The sequence below is a fragment of the Vulpes vulpes genome, chromosome 10, assembly GCF_048418805.1.
Source record: "Vulpes vulpes isolate BD-2025 chromosome 10, VulVul3, whole genome shotgun sequence".
NCBI classification, from domain to species: Eukaryota; Metazoa; Chordata; class Mammalia; order Carnivora; family Canidae; genus Vulpes; species Vulpes vulpes.
Window position 1 is genome coordinate 86427472 of NC_132789.1, and position 25151 is coordinate 86452622.

Here is a 25151-nt window from a genome sequence, read left to right on the forward strand (position 1 = left end):
AAGAAATACACTGCTTACAAAAAAAAAGAAAGAAAACATACACTGGCTTGCAAATATACCTAAAAAAGAAAAAAGTAGTATACTTATCAAAAAACACAATCCATTTAAATCTTACATGATAGCATGTGAAAAGATAAAAGAAAGTCCTTGTAATTATCACTTTCCTCAACTACAAAAACTTGGTGAAAACAGTAAAACAAAATCTATCTATCTATTTATCTATCTATATATATATATATATTACCTTGGCTGGGGTATGAATCCATATAGCTGGGTTAAGAAGAATGTGATCACACAACTGTTTGAGTAGGGGCATCCCATTCTGCAGATTACTCAGATATTTTGAAAATGCAAGACAAAGTTCAAGTACTGCTCTGCTGACATGGGATTTGGAAGACTGCAAAAAAAAAAAAAAAAAAACAGATCAAAGGTCACTACTCAGACCCCCCCCCCCCCCCACCCACCCACCCAATGGCATTTGCTTCTTTATTTTAGCTCAGGTCATGATCTCAGGGTTGTCAGATCGAGCCACACGTCCAACTCTGCTGGGTGTAGAGCCTGCTTAAAATTCTCTCTCTCTCTCTCCTTTCTATCCCTCTCCCTCCCTCCCTTCACTGCTCCTCCACCTCCTCTCCCCTCATTAAAAAAAAAAAAAAAAAAAAAGGTCAGCACCAATACAAGTAATTAGAGGCTATGAATACTAGAAAAAAGTTGTCCCACAAACTATGATCAAAGTTAAAGACACCATGAGATTCAATGCTACATTTCTCTAAAAAAGCAATGGAAGTAAGGTAAAACAACAAAAGGTTATTTTAATTTTGGTAATTTTATGTAACCAAGGAGACACACTTGCAGAAAGAACTTCTCAACCATTTAAGAGACCAAATCCATGGCCTTCAAATTAAGAACAAAAATGTAAAGCATTTCATACTTTACCTTTTCAAGACTGTATCCTATTACCAAGAAGCCCTTGCAGGCAAGCATCTGCTCCTGCATAGCAATTGAGTTCTTCAACAACTCCATGATAAAAGCCAGCAAAGTTGAACTAGAGTAAGAAAACAGGAAAAAGTCCAAAAAAGATACTCTCTTTTTGGGGGGAGGGAAAGTGGGGTGGTAGATGTAGACTTTCTTTTATCTTAAAAAAAAAAGTTATCTATTTCAAGGAATTTGAAGTGCTAATAAAATTGTCTCCAACATTATTTCAGAACTAGAATTTGAATGTAGGATTAGAACTTAATTATTTATTCCATACACTATATCACCAACCTACTAGTAAGTGAATTACTAAGAAACATCAGGAAATATGCATGAACTAGAGAAAAATTAGCAATGTCCAAAAACAATAAAATAGCTAATATAAGCATACTAAGTACTTAAAGAATAGATGTAATTTAGATTAGCAAGTATATTCAATTTTAGAGAGTTAGAGGCCAAACAGAAGGGAAAGATACATATAACAAACAAAATAAGGTAGAAACACTGAGAATGTGTTAAGGCTCCCAACTGGCCTGGTTTGAATGGAGTTCATGAAAGGGAAAATAAAAAAGTAAAACTGAAGTTTACTGAAGTCCTCAAACACTAATTTAAGAATTTTGTACCTTATTCTGACAGAAAAATTGTAATTCAATAGTCAATTGAGAAGACTTTTAAAACTGAATAGGGGCTATAGTCATGCTCCCATCCAAACTTTTGGATATCCAAAATGGGATGAAGTAAGGTTAGCTATTACCTCCTGCTCAAAGGCTCTGAGATATCTGCGGGAGGAGAGCCTGACTGGAAGCCAACCTCCTCCTCCACAAAAGTGCTTTTAAAATTTCAGCAATTCTAATACAGATTTTAAAATATTAAAAAAAAAGAGATAACCAAGAAAAAAACAACTGAGCTCTGTTACAAAGGTTTCAAAACAGGACATATACAAAAAAATTTGAAGTAGGACTATGTCAAGGATAATTTTAATTTTTTAAAAATGTCATCAGTAAGTAATTGATTTAATAGCTCATTCCTTAAAAAAAATAAAAATAAATAAAAATAAATTAAAATAAATTAAAAAAACCTGGGGTGCCTGGCTGGCTTAGCCAGTGGAGCATGTAATCTTGATCTTGGGGTTATGAGTTTGAGCCCCACACTGGGCATAGAGATTAGTTAAAAATAAAAGTACAGTTTAAAAAAGTCATTTTGTTTCCAAAAAATAATTCCAAGAGAATTATTTTATCACTAAATACATATATTGATAGTGGATATTAACTTATGCATAAAGCAGAAATGAGAGAATTCTAAGCAGGAAGAATCTAAGACTCATTTATTCAAATAATACATTAAACATAATTACTAGTCTCACTAGAATATACAGCCATGAATTCATTTAGACACCCCTCCCAATGTTTTATACTGTGTCCTCTTATGTTTCTACCTTTTCAGACTCCAGACTATAACAAAGGAGACCAATGTGTCCAATGTACAACCTAATTTAAATACCAAAGCACCTTTAATATGATGTCATCAAAAAATGTCATCAAAAATTTTAGTTTTTAGTTATATGCAATAATTAAAAATGAAAAGCTAAATCCCCATAAATCATTGCCACATAATAATCTAAACTTATCTTTTTAAATTAGAATGATAGACAAAAATGTATTCATTTTTGCTAACTCATTATCATTATTTCCAAATTTATTCAAAAACAAGTTTATTATTATTATTACAGCCTCCATACTTCCTATGGATAAAGAATTTAGATTACTACTACTATTATTTGGAAGGAATAGGAACTTGTAGTAACACTTATAGTTTACAAATTTCTTTAAATTATATTCTCTCTTTTAACTCTATAATAAATTTAAAATATTGTGCACCTCAACAGTAATGAAAGTAACTCTAACATCAAATTACAGAAAAAATAAAGGTACTCACCATATAGTCAAGTCAACCTCATCAGATAAATATTGCCTATAATCCAACTGTGCAAAGAGTGGAAATAGCACTTGTACTCCTCCAATTGAATGCATAGCACTTTGAATGGAATGTGTTAAAACTGCCTTCACATCCTTACAAAATAGAAGACACAGTAAAGATTCTAATGTTTTCCAAAATAGTTAAAATTAAATATAATAAGAACAATATATTGTTACATTACATATATTTAATAGAAGTTACCTAATGTACCTCATTAACAAAAAATTCACCAATGAAAAATATTCTTAAAATATTGTAGCTTAAAAAAAAAGATTATAGCCAGTACCTGGAGCATAAGTGCATGTGGTGAATGAACAAAAATTGAAGGATTGTCCTTAGGGGATGATTCAAGGCAGAGCTGGGCGTCTGTAGCACGTGGATTATATGTGAATGCAATGGCACTAGAGAGTTTGCCATCATATAATAAAAGTTTATGATGCTCAGCAAGAAACAGATCACTTTCTGCTTTGAATTTAAATGTACCCTACAAATAAAAAGTAGAACATTTAAGATAGTATACCACAAAAAGAAATCTAGCCTCACTTCACCACAGATTTTAAAATTTAAAGAATGTATCCTTCATCATTTTCCTAACAATATCAAATAAGAAAAGCCCAGTTTAGTAACTTCTAAAGTGGACTGCATTCACTTTAAAAATATAATGGAAAATCAACTCGGTATTAAAACCTTACATTAAAAAAATGTAAAATCTAGCGTCCTTCAGCAGGTATCTTATTTTTTATTGTATTTTTGTCTTTCTGGATTTTTTAAATTGTGCTTAACATGTTACATAAAATGTACCATCTTAAACATTTACAAGTTTACAATACAGTAGTATTAACTATATGCATATTCTTGTACAACACATCTCTAGAACTCGAACATCATGCAAAACTGAAATTCAATTATTTATCGAACAACAGCTCATTTCTACCTTTCCCCATCCCCTGGCAACTACCATTCTACTTTCTGATTCAATTACTGTGACTATTTTTTTTTTTTTTTACAATTCATATAACTGGTATCCTAGCACACTTTTTATTTGCTTATTTCACGTAGCAAACGTCCTCAAGATTCACCATGCTGCAGTATATGTCAGAATTTCCTTCTTTTTAATGCTGAATAGTATTCCATTGAACATATATACCACACTTTATCTATTCATTTGTCCATGGGCATTTAGGCTATCTTGGATATCATGAATAATGCTATAATACACTTAAGTATGAAAATATCTCAGATCCTGTTTTTAATTATTTTGCATATACACATAGAAGTGACAATGCTCAATTACATGGTAATTCTATTTTTGATCTCTTGAAGAACTCCCAATACTGCTTTCCACAGAGCCTGTACCATTTTATGTTCCGACTGAACAGTGCCTTAGGTACGGATTTCTCCATACCCTAGCCAATACTTATTTTGTTCCTTAACAAAAGCCATTCTAAGGGAGTGTGAGGTAGTATCTACCATGGTTCTGACTTGCATTTCTCTGATGATTAGTGATGCTGAGCATCTTTCCTTGTTTGTTCACAATCTGAGCATCTTCCTTGGAGGAAGTCTACTCCAGTCCTTTGCCCACTTTTTAAGTGGGTTATTTTGGGTATTTTTTGTTGTATTTTTTGTTTGTATTTTTTGGTATAGGAGTTACATTATGTATTCAAGATATTAACCCTTTAGCAAAGACATGGTTTGTAGTATTTTCTCCCATTCCATAGCTTGCCCTCATACACAAAAGCTTTGATGTGTAAAAGATTTTAAGTTGGAAAACACATTTGTTTTTGCCTTTGTTGCCTACTTTTTATTTTGGTATATCTAAAACACCACTGCCAAACTCAATGTCATGAAATTTTTCCCCTGTTTTCAGGTAGGAGTTTTATGATTTAGATCTTCAATCCATTCTGAGTTAATTTTGATATATATTGTAGGATAAGGATTCAATTTCTTTATTGTCCATGTGGATATCCACTTTTCATAAAACCATGTGTTATAAAGACTATCCTCTCTCCATCGTGTGATCTTTGCATCTTTGTAGAATATGACTTGAGCACACATGCAAATATTTATTTCTGGACTCTCAATTGTGTTCCACTGGTCTCAATTAATTCCGTTACATGTTTACCTTTACACAAGTACCATAATGCTTTATTATACCTTTTAATATATACTGAAAACCAGAAACGTGAGAGCTCTAATCATGTTCTTCTTTTTTAATGTTGTTTTAGCCATCTGGAGACCCTTGAGATTCCATATGAACTCTGAGATGGTTTTATCCATTTCTGTAAAAATAAATGTCATGGAGATTTTGATAGGAATTTTACTGAATCTGTTGGTCACGTTGAGTAGTATGACTTTTTTAAACAATTCTTTCAATCCATGAACAAAGGATATCTTTCCATTTGTGTCTTTAATTTCTTTCAGCAAGGTTTCGTATTTTTCACCTTCCTTAGGTGAGTTTGTTCCTAAGCATTTCTTTTTATGCTATCGTAAATGAGATTGCTTTATTTTCTTTTTCAAGTTGTTCACTGTTGGTGTATACAGATGTAGAGGAGTTTTGCTGTTGAGCTGTATGCATCCTGCAAACGCACTGATTTTATCAATTCTAACAAGTTTCTGTGAAATATTTAGGGTTTTCTATATTTTAAAATCACATTACCTACAAAGAGAACATTTTACTTCATGCCTTCCAACTGGGATGCCGTTTCTTTCTTCTTCTTGACTAACTGCTCTGGCTAAAATAGCTGGTACTAAGACCTGCAGAAATGTTGAGAATAAGAATTCTTGCCTGTTCCTGATCTTAAAGGAAAAGCTTTCAGTCTTTCACTGCAGCATCCGATGTCGACTATGGGCTTTTCATATATAGCCTTATTATTTTTAAGTAGTTTCTTCTACTGGTAATGTGTTGAGTGTTTACGAAAGAATGTTGAATTTTGTCCAATAGTTTTTCTGCATCGAGATGATCATGTGGTTTCTCTCCTTTACTTTGTTAACATGTGTATTACAATGACTGACTTTTATATGTTGAGCCATCCCTCCATTCCAGGAATAAAACCCCATTGGTCATAGAGTATGATCCTTTTGGGGTGCTCTTGAATTTAATTTGTTAGTATTGTGTTGAGGATTTTTGCATTGATATTAATCAGGGATACTGATCTGTAATTTTCTTTACCTGCACTGCCTTTGACTGTGATATCAAGGTAATGCTTGCCTCGTAAAATGGGCTTGGAAGCATTCTCTCTCTTCACTTTTTGAAAGTACTGACTGGTGTTAATTCTTCTTTAACATTTGAATTCTCCAGGAAATCCGTATGTAGTACTCATTCAGAAGTTTTTGATTACTGATTTAGTTTCCTAAGTAGCGGGGCACCTGGGTAGCTCAGTGGTTGAATGTCGGCCTTTGGCTCAAGCTGTGATCCCAGGGTCCTGGGATGGGGTCCCCGCATGGAGCCTGCTTCTCCCTCTGCCTATGTCTCTGCCTCTCTCTGTGTCTCTCATGAATAAATAAAAATAAAATCTTAAAAAAAATCATTCATTGTAGTCTCCTGATTCTTTTTATATTCAGGGCATTAGTAGTAACACCTCCTCTTTCATTTCTTTTAGTTATGAGTCTTCCCTTTTTATTAACTAGCTAAAAATTTGTCAGTTTTGTAGATTTTTTAAGATTCATTTATTTATGATATATATATATATATATATATATAGAGAGAGAGAGAGAGAGAGAGAGAGAGAGAGAGAGGCAGAGACACAGGCAGAGGGAGAAGCAGGCTCCATGCCTGGAGCCCGATGCGGGACTCGATCTCGGGACTCCAGGATCATGCCCAGGGTCAAAGGCAGGCGCCAAACCACTGAGCCACCCAGGGATCCCAGTTTTGTAGATCTTTTAAAAAAAATTCTTAGCTCTGTTAATTTGTGTTGTTGTTCTAGTCTCTATTTCATTTATTTCTGCTCTAAATCTTTAATATCTTTAATACTTCCTTTCCTCTGATAACGTTGGGTTTAGTTTGCTCTTCTTTTTCTAGTTACTCAAAAGGCAAAAATTACATTATTTTTAAGTAGGTGTTTGTCACTATAATCATTCCTCTTACTATTGCTTTCACTAAATCCCATAAACTTTGGTATGTTGTTTTTGTCTTCACTTGGCTCAAGAAAGTTCTTGATATCTTAGTCCCATTGGTTGTATAAGGGTATGTTGTTTCATTTTCACAAATTTGTGTATTTTCCAGATTTCTTCTGCTGATCTCATTCTAATGTGGTAAGAAAAGATACTTGGTATGATTTCAGGAGTCTTAAATGTGTTAATTTTGTGGCCTAACATATCTATCCTGAAGAATGCTCTATATGAGCTTGGTAAGAATGTGTACTCTATTCTTCTTTGGTGAGGTGTTCTGTATATATCTATTAGGTTCAACTAGTCTACATAGTTGTCCATGGTCTCTATTTCCTTAGTGTTCTTCTCTCCGGTTGTTATATCGATTATAAAAACGGTTTTGAAATATCCTACCATTATTGTGTTACTATATACTTTTCAATTCTGTCAATGTTTTCTTCATGTATATTTTTAATTTTTTGAGGAATTCATTTTTTTGTTTTTATTGAAGTTTAATTTGCCAAATTAGGTTATATATATTTAATTGTTAGATCTTCCCTGTGAATTGATACTTTTATCATTACAATTTCCTTCTTTGACTCTTGCAATAGTTTTGACTTAAAGTCTACTTTTTCTGATATAAAAATGGCCACCCTTGCTCCCTTTTGGTTACCATTTGCATGAACATCTTTTTCCATCCTTTCATATTCAGCCTATGTATGTCCCTTGATCTACAGTGCCTCTCTTGTAGACAAAATACAGCTGGATGTTTTTTTAAATCCATTTAGCCAATCTATTTAAGCGGGAAGTTTAATCCTTTTACATTCAAAGTAGTTATAGGGAAAGACTTACTATTGCTATTTTGTTCACTGTAATTTGTTAACTGACTTCTTTTATGCGCCAATGATTTTTGGTACTTCTATTCCTTTCTCCTTTTGTCTTGTGTAAAGTTCTATAGATTTTTTTTTGTAGTATCCATGGGAATTACATAAAACATCTTAGTTATAATACTCTATTTTAAGCCAATAACAATTTAAGTTCAATTACATACAAAACCTTTACTCATTTACATCTCCGTCACCGCTTTATGTTGCTTATATCAAAAATTACATATTTTTATATTGCATACATAGGTTTAGATATTTTATGCTTTTATCTTTTAAATCCTATACCAGAATTAAAAGTGACTTATGCACTAACAGGATTACAATATTACCGGATTCTATATTTGCCTATCTATCTAACCTTTACCAGTGAGCTCGTATTTTATTTTATCTTTTTAACCATACTTCTAAATAATCACAGACAAGGATTTTTTCTTTGATTAAAACAGCAACCAATTAAAGCTAAATAGAATGTCTTTTCCAACAAAGACCTGTTGGATTCAACTCGTGAATTCTGCTTCAATGATGTTATAAAAATAAAATATAGGGCAGCCCAAGTGGCTCAGTGGTTTAGTGCCGCCTTCAGCCCAGGGTGTGATCCCTGGAGACCCAGGATCAAGTCCCATGTCAGGCTCCTTGCATGGAGCCTGCTTCTCCCTCTGCCTGTGTCTCCGACTCTCTCTCTCTCTCTGTGTCTGTCACGAATAAATAAAATCTTTTAAAAATAAAAAAATAAAAATAAAATATAAAATAGGGTAAGACTGCCTTTACCTTTCTGGCTTCTATATGAAACATTTAAAAAGCTTTAATTAAATATATCATTTTTCTAAAATTCCTGCCTCCTAAATATAAGCTGTTAATTTCAAAGCACTGATATTTTTTAGCTTAATGAAAGCTAATTATAATGAGAATGTTAATATAACTGTAATAAATGCTTTTAAACAAGTTAATAAATTATTTTAAGAGGAAATGTCATTTGGGCAACCTACAAAAGCTAACCTATTTACCAACTTACAATATATAGCTGTATGATCTGGGAGATTATATAACCCATTTCCAAAGGCAGGAAGTGAGAAACTATGAAGAAATTAACTAACTTATTTGAGTCCAAAAAGTTAATTTGCGGAAGAGAAAGGATTTTTCAATAAAGAGAATAATTTAGTCTCTGCTACTATTCAAAGTACAGTACTGCAATATCAGCAGGTACATTTTTTAAAAAGAAGAAACATTTTTTCTATTTTGAATGGAATTTAGGAATAAATCACTCCCACTAACAAATCTTAACTAAACTAAATCTAAACAAAAACTAAAATTTTGACACATTTCAGGAATTGCTAACTTTACTGAAATAATATCCTTGTATAAGTACTATTTGATACAATTAATTAAAATAAAAACAATAGGGATCCCTGGGTGGCGCAGCGGTTTGGCGCCTGCCTTTCGCCCAGGGCGCGATCCTGGAGAGCCGGGATCGAATCCCACGTCGGGCTCCCGGTGCATGGAGCCTGCTTCTCCCTCTGCCTGTGTCTCTGCCTCTCTCTCTCTCTCTGTGACTATCATAAATAAATAAAAATTAAAAAAATAAAAAATAAAAAATAAAAAATAAAATAAAATAAAAACAATACCCTAAGTACTTAAAGCAATATGGTGTTTCATCAAACACTAAGAATATATAAAAGCATTTAACCCTTCATTTCTTTTGAAACACGTATTTTTTTTAATCCTTAAAGTACTTAATTGTACTGTTTAAAAGTTCATTCAGATTGCTGGTTTTTCATATCCCTGCTTTCTTCACTTTGAGGAATTCTCTAAAACATGGATTACACAACAGATTTTAACAGCAATACATAAAGCAAGAAGTGATTCTATGATCATCAATTTCTCAGCTCACATGATTTTTTAAGGTTTTATTTATTTATCTGAGAGAGAGTGTGCACACTCTCAAGGGGCGGGGGGCGGTGGTGGTGAGGGGGATAGGTTGAGAGGGAGAAGGGAGAGGGAGACTTTCCACTGAGCAGAGCAGGGAGCCTGATGAGGCAGGGCTCAATCCCTGGACCCTGGGATCATGACCTGAGCTGAAAGCAGATGCTTAACCAGAGCCTCCCAGGCGCCTCTCACCTCTCATGATTTTTAGTGCAGTTTTATCACTATTTGACCATACAAATGAAAAGACTAGACATTCACAGATCAGAGATGACTATAAGATTTTTGACTAGTACTAATATTAGCAGTAATTTGTACACACTGACCAATAAAGTGCCTTCTGGACCTCAGTATATTTCGTAGATAAGATAATAAACTATGACCAAGTGTGATTATCCCAGGAACACAAGATTGACTTACCAACATTTGAAAAATCAATTTAAAGGCCAAAAATCATGATCATCCCAAAAGAAGCACAAAGAACAAATGACAAAATCCAACACCTCTCCATGATGAAAACAGTCAACAAAACCAGGAATAAAAGTAAACTTCCTCAAATTAACAAAGAACATCTATGAAACGCTAATAACAACCACATTGATGATAAAAATTGGAATGCTTTTTCTCCTAAGATCAGTAAAAATACAGGGATGTCTGCTTTCAACATTTTTTCCAGTTTTTTTTTCTTTTTGATTGTGGCAAGAATACTTAACAGGAGAGCGATCCTGTTAACAGATATTAAGTATAATAAACAGTATTGTTATCTTTAGGCACAATGTTGTAGAGAAGATCTTTAGAACTATTCATCTTGTATAAATGTAATTTTATTTATTTTAAGATTTTATTTATTTATCCATGAGAGACACAGAGAGAGAAAGAGACAGAGACACAAGCAGAGGGAGAAGCAAGCTCTATGCAGGGAGCCTGACATGGGACTCAATCCCGGGTCTCCAGGATCACGCCCCGGGCGGAAGGCGGCACTAAACCACTGAGCCACCCGGGCTGCCCTTGCATAAGTGTAATTTTAGACCCATTGATTGGCAACTCCCCCTTGCTCTCTCCCCTCAGCCCCTGGCAGCCACCATTCTGTTTGCTGTTTCTATGGGTTTGCTATTTTAGATCTCTTACATGAGTGGAAACATGTAGTATTTTTTTTTTCTGTGACTGGTATATTTCACACAGCCTAATGTCCTCAAAACACTCTATAGTACAGTTTCTAGCCAGAGCTGTTAGGCAAAGAAAAGAAATAAAAGGCATCTGGACTGTAAAAATGAATTAAAACTATCACAATTTGTAAATGATACAATCTTATATAGAAAAAAATCCCAAACTCCACCACATGCACACAAATATATAGAGACAAGCAATTAATAACCTGAAAATGAAACTAAGAAACTAATAGTACATAAAAGAAGAAAATATTTAGAAATGGACTTAACAAAAGATATGTAAGACTTGTTGACTGAAATCTATAAAAGAAATTAAAGCAGACCTAAATAAATGTAAAGATAACCCATGCTCATGGACTGGAAGACTTAATATTGTTTGTTTTTGCTTTTATTTGTTTTGAGGCTTATTTTTTATTATTTGCTTAATATTCTTAAGATGACAAAAAAAAAACTCGCCAAATTTATATACGGATTCAATGCAATAGCTATCAAATTCCTACCTTCTTATTTTACAAAAGTTGACAAGCATATTTTAAATTCATATAAAAACACAAGATACCAGGAACGGCCAAAACAACCTTGAAAAAAACAAAGTTGGAGGACTCACATTTCCTCCCTAAGAAAAATGGATTACAAAACTGCAGTATTCAAGACTGTGTGCTACTGGCATAAGGATACAGTATAACTGAATAGAACTAAAAGTCTAGAAATAATATTTACATTTATGGTCAATTGATTTCTGATCAAAGTATCAAGAAATTCAAGAGGGAAAGAATATTCTTTTCAACAAATGATGGTGAGAAATCTGGAAATACAGATGCTAAAAAATGAAGTTGCACCAAATATAAAAATTAACTCAAAATCGATCAAAGACTTAAATCTAAGAACTAAAACTATAACACATTTATAAGAAAACAAAAGGGTAAATCTTCATGAAATTGATTATGAAATATCTTCTGAGGTATAAAGCACAAATAATAGAAAACAGAGACAAAAGGGATTTCATTAAACTTGAATTTTTTCTTCAAAGGAAAGCATCAAGAAAGTGGCTTGTCACTCTGCAAAAATATTTGGAAATCACATATCTGACAATGAACCTGAATTTAGAATATAATTTTAAAACTCTTAAAGCTGGGATCCCCAGGTGGCTCAGTGGTTTAGCGCCTGCCTTCAGTGTGATCCTGGAGACCCAGGATCGAGTCCCACATCAGGCTCCCTGCATGAGCCTGCTTCTCTCACTGCCTGTCTCTCTCTCTCTCTCTCCTCTCTCTCTGTGTGTCTCTCATGAATAAATAAATAAAATCTTTAAAAATAAAAAAATAAAATAAAACTCTTAAAGCTGAGGCTGAGGGGAGGAAGAAGAATGGAAAGTTGTTGTTCAATGGGTATACAGTTTGTTCTGCAGGATGAAAAGAGGTCTGCAGACAGATTACACAACAACATGAACATTCCTAATACTACTGCACTGTACACTTAAAAATGACTAAGTGGTAAATTTTATGTGTATTTCACTGCAATTAAATTTTTTTAAAGATTTTATTTATTTATTTATTCATGAGAGACAAACAGACAGAGAGAGGCAGAGACACAGGCAGAGGGAGAAGCAGGCTCCATGCAGGAGCCTGACATGGGACTCGATCCCGGGTCTCCAGATCAGGCCCTGGGCTGAAGGCGGCGCTAAACCGCTGAGCCACCTGGGCTGCCCGCAATTAAGTATTTTAATGACTCTTAAGACTCAACAAAAAGATAGCCCACTCTTTAAAAGAGCAAAGTACATGAATAAACATTTCTCCAAAAAAGAATACATCAAAACACATGAAAAGAGGCTCAACATCATGTTACAGGGGAAATGCAAATCAAAGGACAATAAAACACCATTTCACACCCACAATAATGGCTATAGTCAAAAAGTATAATAATACATGATGGAAAAGATAGGGAGAAATCAGAATCCTGATATAATGCTATGCAAGTGTACAATGATACAGTCACTTTGAAACAATCTGGAAGCTTCTCAAATGGTTAGATACCATATTACCCATATCCACTCTGGATATAAACCAAAAAAAAATGAAAATATATGTTCACATGAAAACTTCTACATGAGGGTTCATAATAACATTATTCATAATAGCCAGAAGTGGAAACAGCCCAATGATCATTAATGAATGAATAAAAATGTATATATCCCTACAATAAAATATTTAGTAATAAAAAGTAATGCATTATGGATGCATACTACACCATGGATGGACCTTACAAACATTATGCTAAGTGAAAAAAAAAGTCAATCACAAAAGATCACATACTGTATGATTTCATTAATATGAACTGTCCCCCAAACAGACAAATCCACAGAGACAGTAAATTACAGGTTGCTAGGGACTGGGAAGGATAGAAAATGAGAAGTGACTCCTGCTGAGTATATAATTTCTTTTTGGGACAAATAAAATTTAACATTAGAGAGTGGTAATAGTGGCACAATTTTGTTAATATACCTAAAATCACTGAATTGTACATATTAAATGGATGAATGGTATACTATGAATTATATCTCAGTAAAGCTTCTATTTGAAAAATCATTCAGAGTAAAGGCTATTTACTGACGAAGCTTTAAAACAAACTTCAAAGAAAAAAACTTAGATGAAAGTAACTATTAACTACCAGAACAAAGCACAATGCTCTTTAAGGAAAATCAACAAAATCATACACCTAGATGGTAAAAAGCATAAGGTCGACTATCCAATTATTAAAATGATTAAACCAAGAAGCATGAAAGAACCAGGAAAAATCAATGCATAAAAATAGACTCAGAAATATAAATGATAAAAGCAGAAGAAAAAGATATTAAGCAGCCATTATAATGATAGTCAAGTATATTTTTATTTTTTTAAGCCTTTTGATTTTTTTATTACTCAAAAAGTTTCATTTTTTTATTTAGCTTTCTGACTCTGTGCTTGTACCTTCAATACTTTAACAACAATTCTCTACTCTTCAATAAGGAAAGCACACTTTATCCTATCACAAACATACGTAGTACACATGGAACCACCACAGGCCCTCCTGATATGCTTTTTCATACTAGACAACCTCATAAAAATTTTAGGTCTCCCAGCAAAAACTCCTCAAAGTCAGCCTTGGCATACACCACATGAGGATTTTGGTGCTTTCCCAACCTTCTTGGTATAAAGGTAAATAACTCTACTTCCAGGGATTCAGGACACCCTAGTTTTGTTAGAGGCTGTATTGTAGGACAGCCTACAATGATATGTCAAATGCTGGACCATTCTGAATGCCTAGAAACACCATGCCTAGAAGAGGAAAAAGGATGTTCAAGTATATTTTTAAAAGACAAACACTGTAGGGAAAGATACATGATAATGAAAAGATCAAAACTTATAGAGAGAAAATACAGAAATTATGTGAAATCAAATATTCACCTGGTAGAATTAATGGCTGATCAGATTTGATAGCAAAGGATTAGTGGACATAATAGTACTGCAATGAAAACAATCCAAAATAAAACATCTTTCATAAATTAGGCAACAATATAGTCACAATGACCTGTTTGCTAATATCTGAGTCTAAAATAAATGTAATATGAATCACAGAAAGAGAAAAAAATAAGAAATATATTTGAAAAAATAATGACCAAAAACTTTTCAAATATGACCAAAAATCTAAACCCAGAGATCCAGTAAGTCAAGCATTCTGAAGCAGGCTTAGTACACACATATACAAAAATACCAACATTCACCATATTCAATTCCTGAAAACCAGTGATAAAAAGAAAATCTTAAAACCAACAAAATAGATATATTACATACAGAGGAAGTAGTAAAATACACTTTTTATCAGAAACCATGCAAATGAGTTAATAAGAGAACTGTGAAAAACAAAAAAAAAGAAAACTATCACCTTAGAATCACCTATAATTACTGAGACTATTTTTCAAAAATGAAAGCCAAACTAACACTTCCTCAAAAAAAAAAAAGCTGAAAAAAGTCATTAACAGTAAATTTTCATTACAAGAAATATTATTCAAATGGGAAAAAAAATGATATAAGATACAAACATGAATCTACACAAAGTGATGTGCTCTAGGAATGGTAATAAAGAGGTAAATACAAGAAACATGATCTTGATCATTCCTATTGTTTTTAAAATATAAAATGAAATAACTAAAAAAAATGTACATGAACTATATAGTACATGAAGAAATAAAACTTAAATTAACAAAATAAAGGACAGGAGGAGAAATTGCAGGATTATGCAGGAAGATGCTTATACTATATAATATCATTTGTTGGTAGACTATAATAAGTTATTTTTAAAAAATAATAAATCAGGGCAGCCTGGGTAGCTCAGCGGTTTAGCACCGCCTTCAACTTAGGGCCTGCTCCTGGAGACCCAGGATCGAATCCCACCGTCTGGCTCCCTGCATAGAGACTGCTTCTCCCTCTGCCTGTGTGTCTCTCTCTCTTTCTCTCTTCTCTCTCTCTCTCTCTCTCTCTGTGTGTGTCTCTCATGAATAAATAAAATCTTTAAAATAATAATAATAATAATAATAATAATAATAATAATAATAATAAAAAATCCGGTGCACCTGGGTGGCACAGTTGGTTAAGAGTCTGCCTTCAGCTCAGGTCATGATCCAGGGTCCTGGGATTAAGCCCCCCTTTGGGCTCCCTGATCAATGGGGAGCCTGCTTCTCCCTCTCTCTCAAGCACCCCTCTCACCTCCGCTTGTGCACACACACACACTCTCTCTCAAATCAATAAATAAAATCTTTTAAAATAATAAGAAAAATAAACCAATAATAGAAATAAAATGAAACATTAAATAATATGCAGTTAATTCAAATCAAAGCAGGACAAAACAGAAGAATCAAAGAACAGATGAGAGAAATACAGCACAAATCACAAGACAGCAGATTTAAGACACATAGTATCTAAACTTACACTGATTATAAATTATGTAAACACTCCAATTAAAAGGAAAGAATGTTAGACTTGATAAAAAAGCTAAACTCATTTTATAAAATTCAACATCCATCTAATGGTAATTCTCAGGAAACCAGAAATAGAAATTGTTCAACTTGATAAAAGGCATCTATAAAATATATATGATTGCTTTACCCCTAAAATCAGAAACAAGGCAAAAATATCTACTCTCACCCAGTACAATAATGCAAAAAAGGTAAGAGGCATACAGACTGGAAATGAAGTTAAATTTACAGTCTATATGAACATATTGTATAGGAAATCCAGGAACAACAATCATAAAAAAAAGCTAGTAAAACTAAAAAGTAAATTTAGCAAGGTCAATAAACAAAATTTAACTATGTTTCTACGTACTAGAAACAAATATTTAGAAACCGAGATTTTTAAATACAACTTATTACTCTAAAAATATGAACATACCTAAGAATACATTTAACAAAATGTATATATGATCTACACAATGAAAACTAAAAAAAAGTACCAGGAGAATTTTTTAAAAACCTAACTAAATTGAGAAATACATCAGGTTCACAGACTGGAAAAATCATTATCAGTAGGATGCCCAATTCATCCCTCACTGATCTATATATTCAACACCAACTAAAATCCCAGTAGAATTTTTGTAGAAAATGATTAAGTGCGTTCTAAAAGATATCTGGAAATGCAAAGGGCTTAGAAAAGCCAAACAATTTGAAAAAGAATACAGTTGAGAGTTTTAGACTTTGTTTTTAAGACTTACTATGAAACTAACAATAATCAAGACGGTACATACAATTTTGGTGTAAGAAAGACATATAAGTCATTGAAACACAATACAGCCTCAGAGATGCCAAGGTAAGGTAATGGAGAAAGAATATTACTGACAAAAAATTAGTACTGGAACACCAGAGTCTCCATATGGGAAAAAAAAATGAATCTTGACCCTGATCTCATACCATACATAAAAATTAACTAAAATGGATAAGCCTAAATATAAATGCTGAAACTATTAAGAGAAGAAAACAGAAGAAATTTTCCCAACCTTGGAATAAGTAAGGATTACTTAGGACACAAAAATCATGACAATAATCAAGAGTTGATAAACTAGAATCATAAAAATTAAATCAATCCATTCTTCAAAAGCCACATTAAAAAAACAGAAGGGCAGGACACCTGACTGGCTCAGTCGATGGAGCATGCGACTCTTGATCTCAGAGTTGTAGTTTGGGCCTCCCGTTGGATGTAGAGATTACTTAAAAATAAATTCTTGGGGGGAAAAAAAGCTAAAGAAAGAAATCAAAAAGGCAAGACATAGACCAGGGGAGAAACATTTGTAACTCATACATCTGATAAGAGTGTCATATTCAGAATATATAGAGCAATCTCAAAACTCAACAATAAAAAAACAAAAATATGCAAAAGACATGAATACACTTCACAAAGGAAGATTCACAAATGACCAGCGGCAATGAAAAGATGCTTGGAAAAAAAAGGAAAGAAAGGAAAGGAAAGGAAAGGAAAGAAAGGAAAGAAAGAAAGAAAGAAAGGGAAATATGCTTGAAATCTCAGGTCATTACAATTATGCAAATTAAAACCAAAATGAGACACTGCTATGTACTTGTTGAAACATCTAATATTAAAAAGATCTGGGAGCCTGAGTGGCTCAGTCAGTTAAGCACCTGCCTTCAGCTCAGGTCATGACGCCACAGTCCTAGGATTGAGTCCTGCCTGCATCAGGTTCCCTGCTCAGCAGGAGTCTGCTTCTCCCTTTACCCCTTCCTCCTGCTTGTGATCTCTCTCTCTGTTTCTCTCTCTCTCAAAGAAATAAAATCTTACAAGAAAAAAGAAAAAGGACCAGCAATACAAGATGTTTAGGATGTGGAGCAAGTATAAATTTCATATGCTGCTTGGAGAAATGTAAAATTGTACAACTACCTCAGAAAAAGGCTTGACAATTTCAGTTATCATATCACTTAGTAATTCCACTCTTAAATATTTATGAAATAAAAATGTGTCAGCACAAAGACTCATACACCAATATTCTTATTTTATTCATAGAAGCCAAAAACTGGAAACCCTAATGTCTATCAATAAAAGGATGGATTTTAAAATTGTGTTATATTCATACAACGAAATACTACTCAGCAATACAAAGAAAGTGATATCAAGTGATAGACTAGTGGTTTCTCTCAACAGGAATGCAGTAGGGTTAGAAAAGTGGAAGAAATTGATAGAAGAAGCACAATTGAACCAGGAGGAGAAATGTTCTATTTCTTGACTGTTGTGACAGTTATACTTTTGTTAAAATGAATTTAAAACTGTATACTTCACTGACTGTAATGGTATATGCAAATCAAATCAATAAAACTTATTTTGTTTTCAAAGGAACATAGCAGACTAACTGAAACCAAACTAGACTAATAATGGCTTAACCCATAGGTTTCCAAACTTTCTTAGTTCAAGACAGTCTTAGCATTTCAGTAATTGTTTATGTGCTCTAGATCAAAATAAACATTAAGTAGTTTGGTTCACACAACTCTGTATTTTAATAATTTAATAATCATTTGAAAAAATTAAGGCACAAATCAAAAGAAAAAAATAATGTTTCCTTCATTATTCTATTAGCAAAATTATTAATCCTTTTTATGCATCCTGGGCACTGCATAAATTCTCAAATTTGGAAGTGGATTTTCACACACCATCATCATCATTTCCTGCTCCACATTAATTTCCACATGGTACTTGTTTTTTATCAAGTAACTGTTGAAAATTTAGTTGCGAAGATAGACATCATCAAAAGAAATGCAACATGAACTAAAGCTGAAACCTGAGCTAGTAGCTTGCACAGTGCCCCACATATGGCAAGTATACTGTGTTTCTCTTAAAAATTTAAAGTAACCTTCAGATTCCTGTGACTTTCCTGTGGTAACTCTGATTACCTGGACATTCAGTTCTGTAACCCAAGGTAGGTTACCCCATGCATCACCTACCTTCAAATAAAGCTCAACTAACACTAAACAGTGAACAGCAAGTAAAGTACCTTATATCCCAGGCCCAACTGATAAATAGCAAAAATCTGAGCGGCATTAAGAGCTTCACTGAAAAGGTAAACTGCAGTCATCTGACCACAAAACACTCTATTAGCATCTGCGGTTTCTGACGAGCCGAGGAAACATTTGTCAAAGGTCTGCGAAAGAAAACAGACTTTATTAGAGAAAAAAAAACCTATCTCCTCTAGAAATAACAACCTATATTGCTTAAATATTTTAGTATAAATGTTTTGTCCATTCTAAACTAACCTGACTAGATTAAAATAATTCATTCAGCATTTCACTTCATTCATTCACTGTTACCTTCTATGGAAATCAGGAAAGACATCACAGAAAAAGAGATTTAAGTTTTCCAGAGTACGATAAATAAAACTTGATGACAAAGTGGATGTAGGAAATGAGAGTCAGAGAAATCATTATAGACTCTGAAGGTTCGTACTTGGGCAACCAAAGAAGCAGTCTTTGTTACAAGAAGGATAATCACGAGTTAAGTTTAGGACACAATCAATCTGCCTTAATATGGATGGAGCTTACATGAATGGAGAAGTAACTGCCAACAGGGTTCTGTAAGTTTGGTGAAAAGTTAAAATCGTAAAAGATTTTTGCAGATATCAAGCTATAGATAACAGGTGAGGTCTTGGAGTAGAGACAATCTCTCAAAAGAAATTTGTAAATCTAGAAAAGCAGGGGTATGTTTTTTTTCTAACGTTAAAAAAAAATTCTCAACATGTAGGTTGCAAACCACATTTTAAAAACCCATCTATACAACAAAGAGGGACTAAAATAAAGTTCTTCACATCTCTTTGAAAGTATCCTTTTATGTGACAAAGCCATTATTAGAAAGAATGTTGAAAAAATATATATATATTGACATTAGAAAGTGAAGAAAAGTTGTTTGCATTTGGGTTCTGATGATAAGCCACCTAAGTCAAATCACTGCTTCACATGCTGCTGATCTTGGCAAGTTACTTAATCTCTCTGTACTACAGTCTCCTTACTTGTAAAATGGAGGTTATTATAGTACTTATCTTGCAAGACTGGTACTTTCAGAAAATAAAGTTATTTATTATAATGCCTGGATTGTACTCAATGAAGATGAACATAAGAAAAAAACAGGTTAAGAAACAATAAATATATCTGATTCCATTCTTGTGTTAAAAAAAAAATGAGCTAACATTTACTGAGCACTTACTCTGTATAAGGCACTGTGCTGATAGACTTGTGAACAGTATCTCATTCAATTAACACGTTAACCTTCTGAAACAGGTACTACTTTACACCTATTTTCATGTGGAGAAAACTTATGCCTTAGATTAAGCAAGGTCATATAGTCTATAAGTGATAGAACTGGATTTCAAAGTCTGTTACAATAACCTGAACTCTTAAGATTATCATTACATAATACATAAATATGTGTAGCATACGATATAAAAAATGAAGTTAATGGTAAATGGGTGGAATGGTTTGTAATCATTTTCCTGATCTATATTGTTCAAGTTTTCTATTCAAAAATGCCATGGGGGGATCCCTGGGTGGCGCAGCGGTTTGGCGCCTGCCTTTGGCCCAGGGCGCGATCCTGGAGACCCGGGATCGAATCCCACATCAGGCTCCCGGTGCATGGAGCCTGCTTCTCCCTCTGCCTGTGTCTCTGCCTCTCTCTCTTTCTCTCTGTATGACTATCATAAATAAATAAAAAAAAATAAAAAAAAAAATGCCATGGGTAGGAAAAGAGAACTTTTTAATTTAATTCCTATTTAAACTGTAAATTTAATACATATGGATCTCTTTCAATCCTGAAAATATTATAACAGTTATCTATGACTGCAATGATTTGCAAAATTTATAAGCATGCATCATCTAACTCATGACTAAAAATGATCAGAATTCTGCTGTAGAGCTCCCAGCTCTAATTTGCTAAATGAACCAATGATACACCTTCAATATATATCCATTATTACTTATAAATCCTCATCTCTACCCTATCCAGAATAATTTTATAACAAGGACTGAGTAACATCTTATGTGATACATGAACACAGTTCTACTCTATAAATACACTAACATGCTGGCTAAACTATCATTATAAAACTCTGCCATTGTGGTATTTTAAAATTTATACCCAGTGCATATTTTTATTTTAAAAGTTCATGCTTTTAAAATATTTTTTTTCAAATTACTTACATCACTGGTGTTCACAAACCATGTTATCTCTCCATAGGAAGCTAGTTCACCATTCACATAACAACGAAGCTCACTGTTCTTCCATCGGTTATAAATGTGCACTATAGTTACCATATACCACTGAATAAGGAAAGTTTGGGAAAAAAAAAGATTAGGATTCTTGCAATAACTCAACCACATTGATAATAACAAGTAAAACTTATATTATAAATTACAATTAAATCTAAAAATAAAATAAGACTACCTTTATTAAATCCAATATTCAACCTTTGGAACAATAGTTAATCAAGGGAACTCTCAATAGATAAAAACCTATTGTGAAATTACCTTTCCAACATTTTATTATGAATTTTCAAATATGTCCCAATAAAGTTGGAAGTTCAGTACAAATACCTTCTTTTCCACCATCTAGATACCACAATTGTCAACATTTTGCTACATTTGTTTTATCTACTTATCCATATGTATATACACCGTTCATTAATCTCTAAATTTTAAGGCACAAAAGAAAACACCTATTACTACTACCACTAAAGTAAATGCCATTGAAACTTTGCTCTTGTATTTCTTTTAAACTCTATGAGTAACAACGTATCACTCCTATTATTATCCAAATCAAGGAGGTTAACAATTGTCCAGTGATTTATACTTCATATAAATAAAGTATACTTATTTACTTCATTTTCTGAAACAGAATAAACAGAGCTGTGTTCTACCACATTATGTCATTAATATTAAAACAAAGCATTTTCAAGGCCAGCAGAGCTTGTTAATTTAATTGAGTCAAAAAGAACACATACCTTTTGTGGTTTAAAATCAAATTTCACACAGTGTTGAAAGCCTTTTCCTTTTGACTTTATTGATGTTATAATCAAACAGCCCCCAACAAAGTGAGCAGAGTAACCAAGACCTTTGCTCGTTCTGAAACTACAAAAAGAATAATTTTCATTATATCTCTAAATATTCTCACATTTTCAAAGAAAATAACACTAAGTTACAAAAATACATACCAATATAAATATGGTTTATCCTTATCCACATTGATGTTATTTACAGGATCCATTCTTAGCCAGGTATGAAATGTAAAACCATTTTGGTATGGCCATTTGGCTATAGGAGGTAATGCAATGGCCTAAAGGAAAAAACTTTTGAGTTATTGATTCACATGAAAAACTTTACTACTGAAGTAAAGAAAATAAGACTTTAAAATACTGCATATATTTCTACCACATCTCATTCCATACTCTGATTAAAATATCTAAAAGTCTCTTTATCCAAGACTTTAAATAACTTCTAAATTTTCCAAAATACATAATAATATTACTTTAATTAAATGATAAAAACATTCCATGTTACCTGCTAGATACACAAATTTTATTTGCTTAATTTCTTACAATGAAAAAAAGATTCAAAAGTATTCTAATTAAAAGAAATAGGTAATGATATCGGAAATTTGTTGCTTAGATGTTAAGGTATTAGAATAGAGAAAGACAAGAAAGGAAAAGAAAAAAGTTAAGGAAAAAAGCTTAGAATGTGATTTTTTATTAGCAAATATAAAGCTGGAAAGTTTATGACATTTTAAAATTATATTCAAAGCACTATACAGATGACTTTAGCACCTGGTTTAAAATTTTATTGAAAAGACTATAATTTTATTTAAAATTACAGATTTTAAAATAAAATTTAACTTAAAAGTACATAAGGGACCCAAAATAGCAAAAAAACAAAGTTGGATACTCATACTGTCAAATTAAAAACCTACTCCATGAAGCTCCTATAATGAAGACTGTGTGATACCGGCATAAAAAAGAAATACAGATCAATGGACTACAATTGAGAGTCCAGAAATAAACCCTTATATTTGTGTTCAACTGATCTTCAACAAGAATGTCAAGACAATTCAATGCGGAAGTTACAGTTTTTTCAACAAATGTGCTGGGATCACAGGGTATCTACAAGAAAAAGTATAAAGTTTACTACTTCCTTACATTATATATGAAAAATAACCACAAATAGATCACAGATCTAAATATAAAAGTTAAAACAATAAAACTCTTGTAAGAAAAAATTAGGAGTAAATCTTTGTGACCCTGGGCTAAGCAAACACTTGTTTATTAGGCCACCAAAAGCACAAGCAACCAAAGAGAAAATATATCAACTGGACTTCATTAAAATTAAAAAAGGTTTGTGCTTTAAAACAAATCATGAAAAAAGTTAAAAGACGAGCCAAAAGAACAAAAGAACGTATTTCCAAATCACACATCTGATAAGGAACTGTACACAGTTCCTGATAAGGATTCTGTACACAGAATATATAAAGAACTCTTACAACTCAATAACAGAAAGACAAACACAATTTAAAAATGGAAAAAAGATATGAATAGACATGTCTCCAAAGAAGATATGCAAATGGTCAATACAGAAATGAAAAGATGCTCATCATCCATCACCAGTCACTAAGGAAATACACATCAAAACCACAGATAGATACTATTGACATCCACCATCAAAATGACAGACATTAAAAAGTATTGGCAAATATATAAAGAAATTGCAACCCTCACAAACTGCAGTTGGACCGTAAAATGATAGTCACTTTGGAAAACAATCTGGAAGTTCCTCAAATGTTTAAACATAGACAATATGACCCAGCAATTCTACTCCTAGGTACATACACAGGAGAAATGAAAACATGTCCACAAAGAAACCTGTATACAAAAGCCCAAGCAGTTTTATTTATAATAGCACAAAAAGTGGAATCAACTCCAATATCCACTAAGTAATGACGGATTAAACAAAAGGTAGATATTTTACATTTGAGTATTAGTAAGCCAGAAAAAAGAATGAAGCAGTGATTCATGCTACAACATGGATAGGCCTCAAAATTAGTATGCTAAATGAAAAAATGGATGTCAATCACCAAAGGCCAGATACTCTATGACTCCATCTGTCTGAATTACCCAGAATAGAGAAATCCACAAATTTAAAGTAGTGGTTGCTTAGGTCTGGGAGTCTGAGGAGGAAATGGACTAAAAAGAACAGAGTTTCTTTTGGGAAAGATGAAAATGTTCTAAATTTGATTGTGATGGTGGTTGTACAACTCTGTAAATGCCATAAACCATTCAATTATCCCCTGTACAAGTGACTGATATCATATGTAGACTATAATAAAACTATTTAAAAAATCAGACTACACATATTTTTAAACTGTTATAATTTACATATGCACTTATCTACATATACTGTAACATACTATATTCCTTTATAAAATATTCCATAAAACATGAAAAACATCCTAGAGCCAAATTTATGCAATAACATTACTGACAACTCAAGAGGCCAATTAAACGCAAATGTTGCATTAAGTAAATAATAGGGGACACCTGCCTGGTTCAGTGGTGGAGCATGTGACTCTTGATCTCAGGGCTGTGAGTTCAAGTCCCAAGTTGGGCATAGAGGTTACTTCAAAAAAATAAAATAGAATACATATATCAATGTGTATATATGCTCTCACTCACCAAAAAATGAGAATAGAAAATAGAAAAGCTGCAATGCCAGAGTGGCTCAGATTAAGCATCTGACTCTTGATTTCAGCTCAGATCATGATCTCAGGATTTTAAAATCAGGACTTATGTTGGGCTCCATGCTGAGCGTAGAGCATGCTTAAGATTCTCTGTCTCTGAACATGAGAGACACCTAACTCTGGGAAACAAACAAGGGACAGTGGGAGGGGAGGTGGGAGGAGGGAATGGGGTGACTGGATGACGGGCACTGAGTGGGGCATTTGATGGGATGAGCACTGATGTTATACTCTACATTGGCAAATCAAACTCCAATAATAAAATATACAAAAATAAATAAAAATAAAACTTTTTAAAATTCTAAAAAAAAAAATAAGATTCTCTGTCTCTCTCCCTCTAACCC

The 25151-nt window shown here is 33.0% G+C and overlaps 1 protein-coding gene and 1 pseudogene across 10 annotated transcripts in view; both read right to left on the reverse strand.

Annotated features, from left to right (window-relative positions):
* LRBA (LPS responsive beige-like anchor protein) overlaps window positions 1-25151 on the reverse strand; it is a 729491-nt gene that overhangs the window by 612128 nt on the left and 92212 nt on the right. For all 10 annotated transcript variants that reach the window (XM_072724802.1, XM_072724799.1, XM_072724798.1 and 7 more), the window contains exons 6-13: window positions 22238-22359; window positions 22028-22154; window positions 21228-21347; window positions 19037-19183; window positions 3239-3436; window positions 2911-3044; window positions 937-1045; window positions 245-397 (exon numbers count right to left, since the gene is read on the reverse strand). In XM_072724802.1, the coding sequence (XP_072580903.1) occupies window positions 245-397; window positions 937-1045; window positions 2911-3044; window positions 3239-3436; window positions 19037-19183; window positions 21228-21347; window positions 22028-22154; window positions 22238-22359 (1110 nt within the window). The remainder of the gene's footprint in view (window positions 1-244; window positions 398-936; window positions 1046-2910; window positions 3045-3238; window positions 3437-19036; window positions 19184-21227; window positions 21348-22027; window positions 22155-22237; window positions 22360-25151) is intronic.
* LOC112933432 (large ribosomal subunit protein eL34-like) lies at window positions 13948-14301 on the reverse strand (annotated as a pseudogene).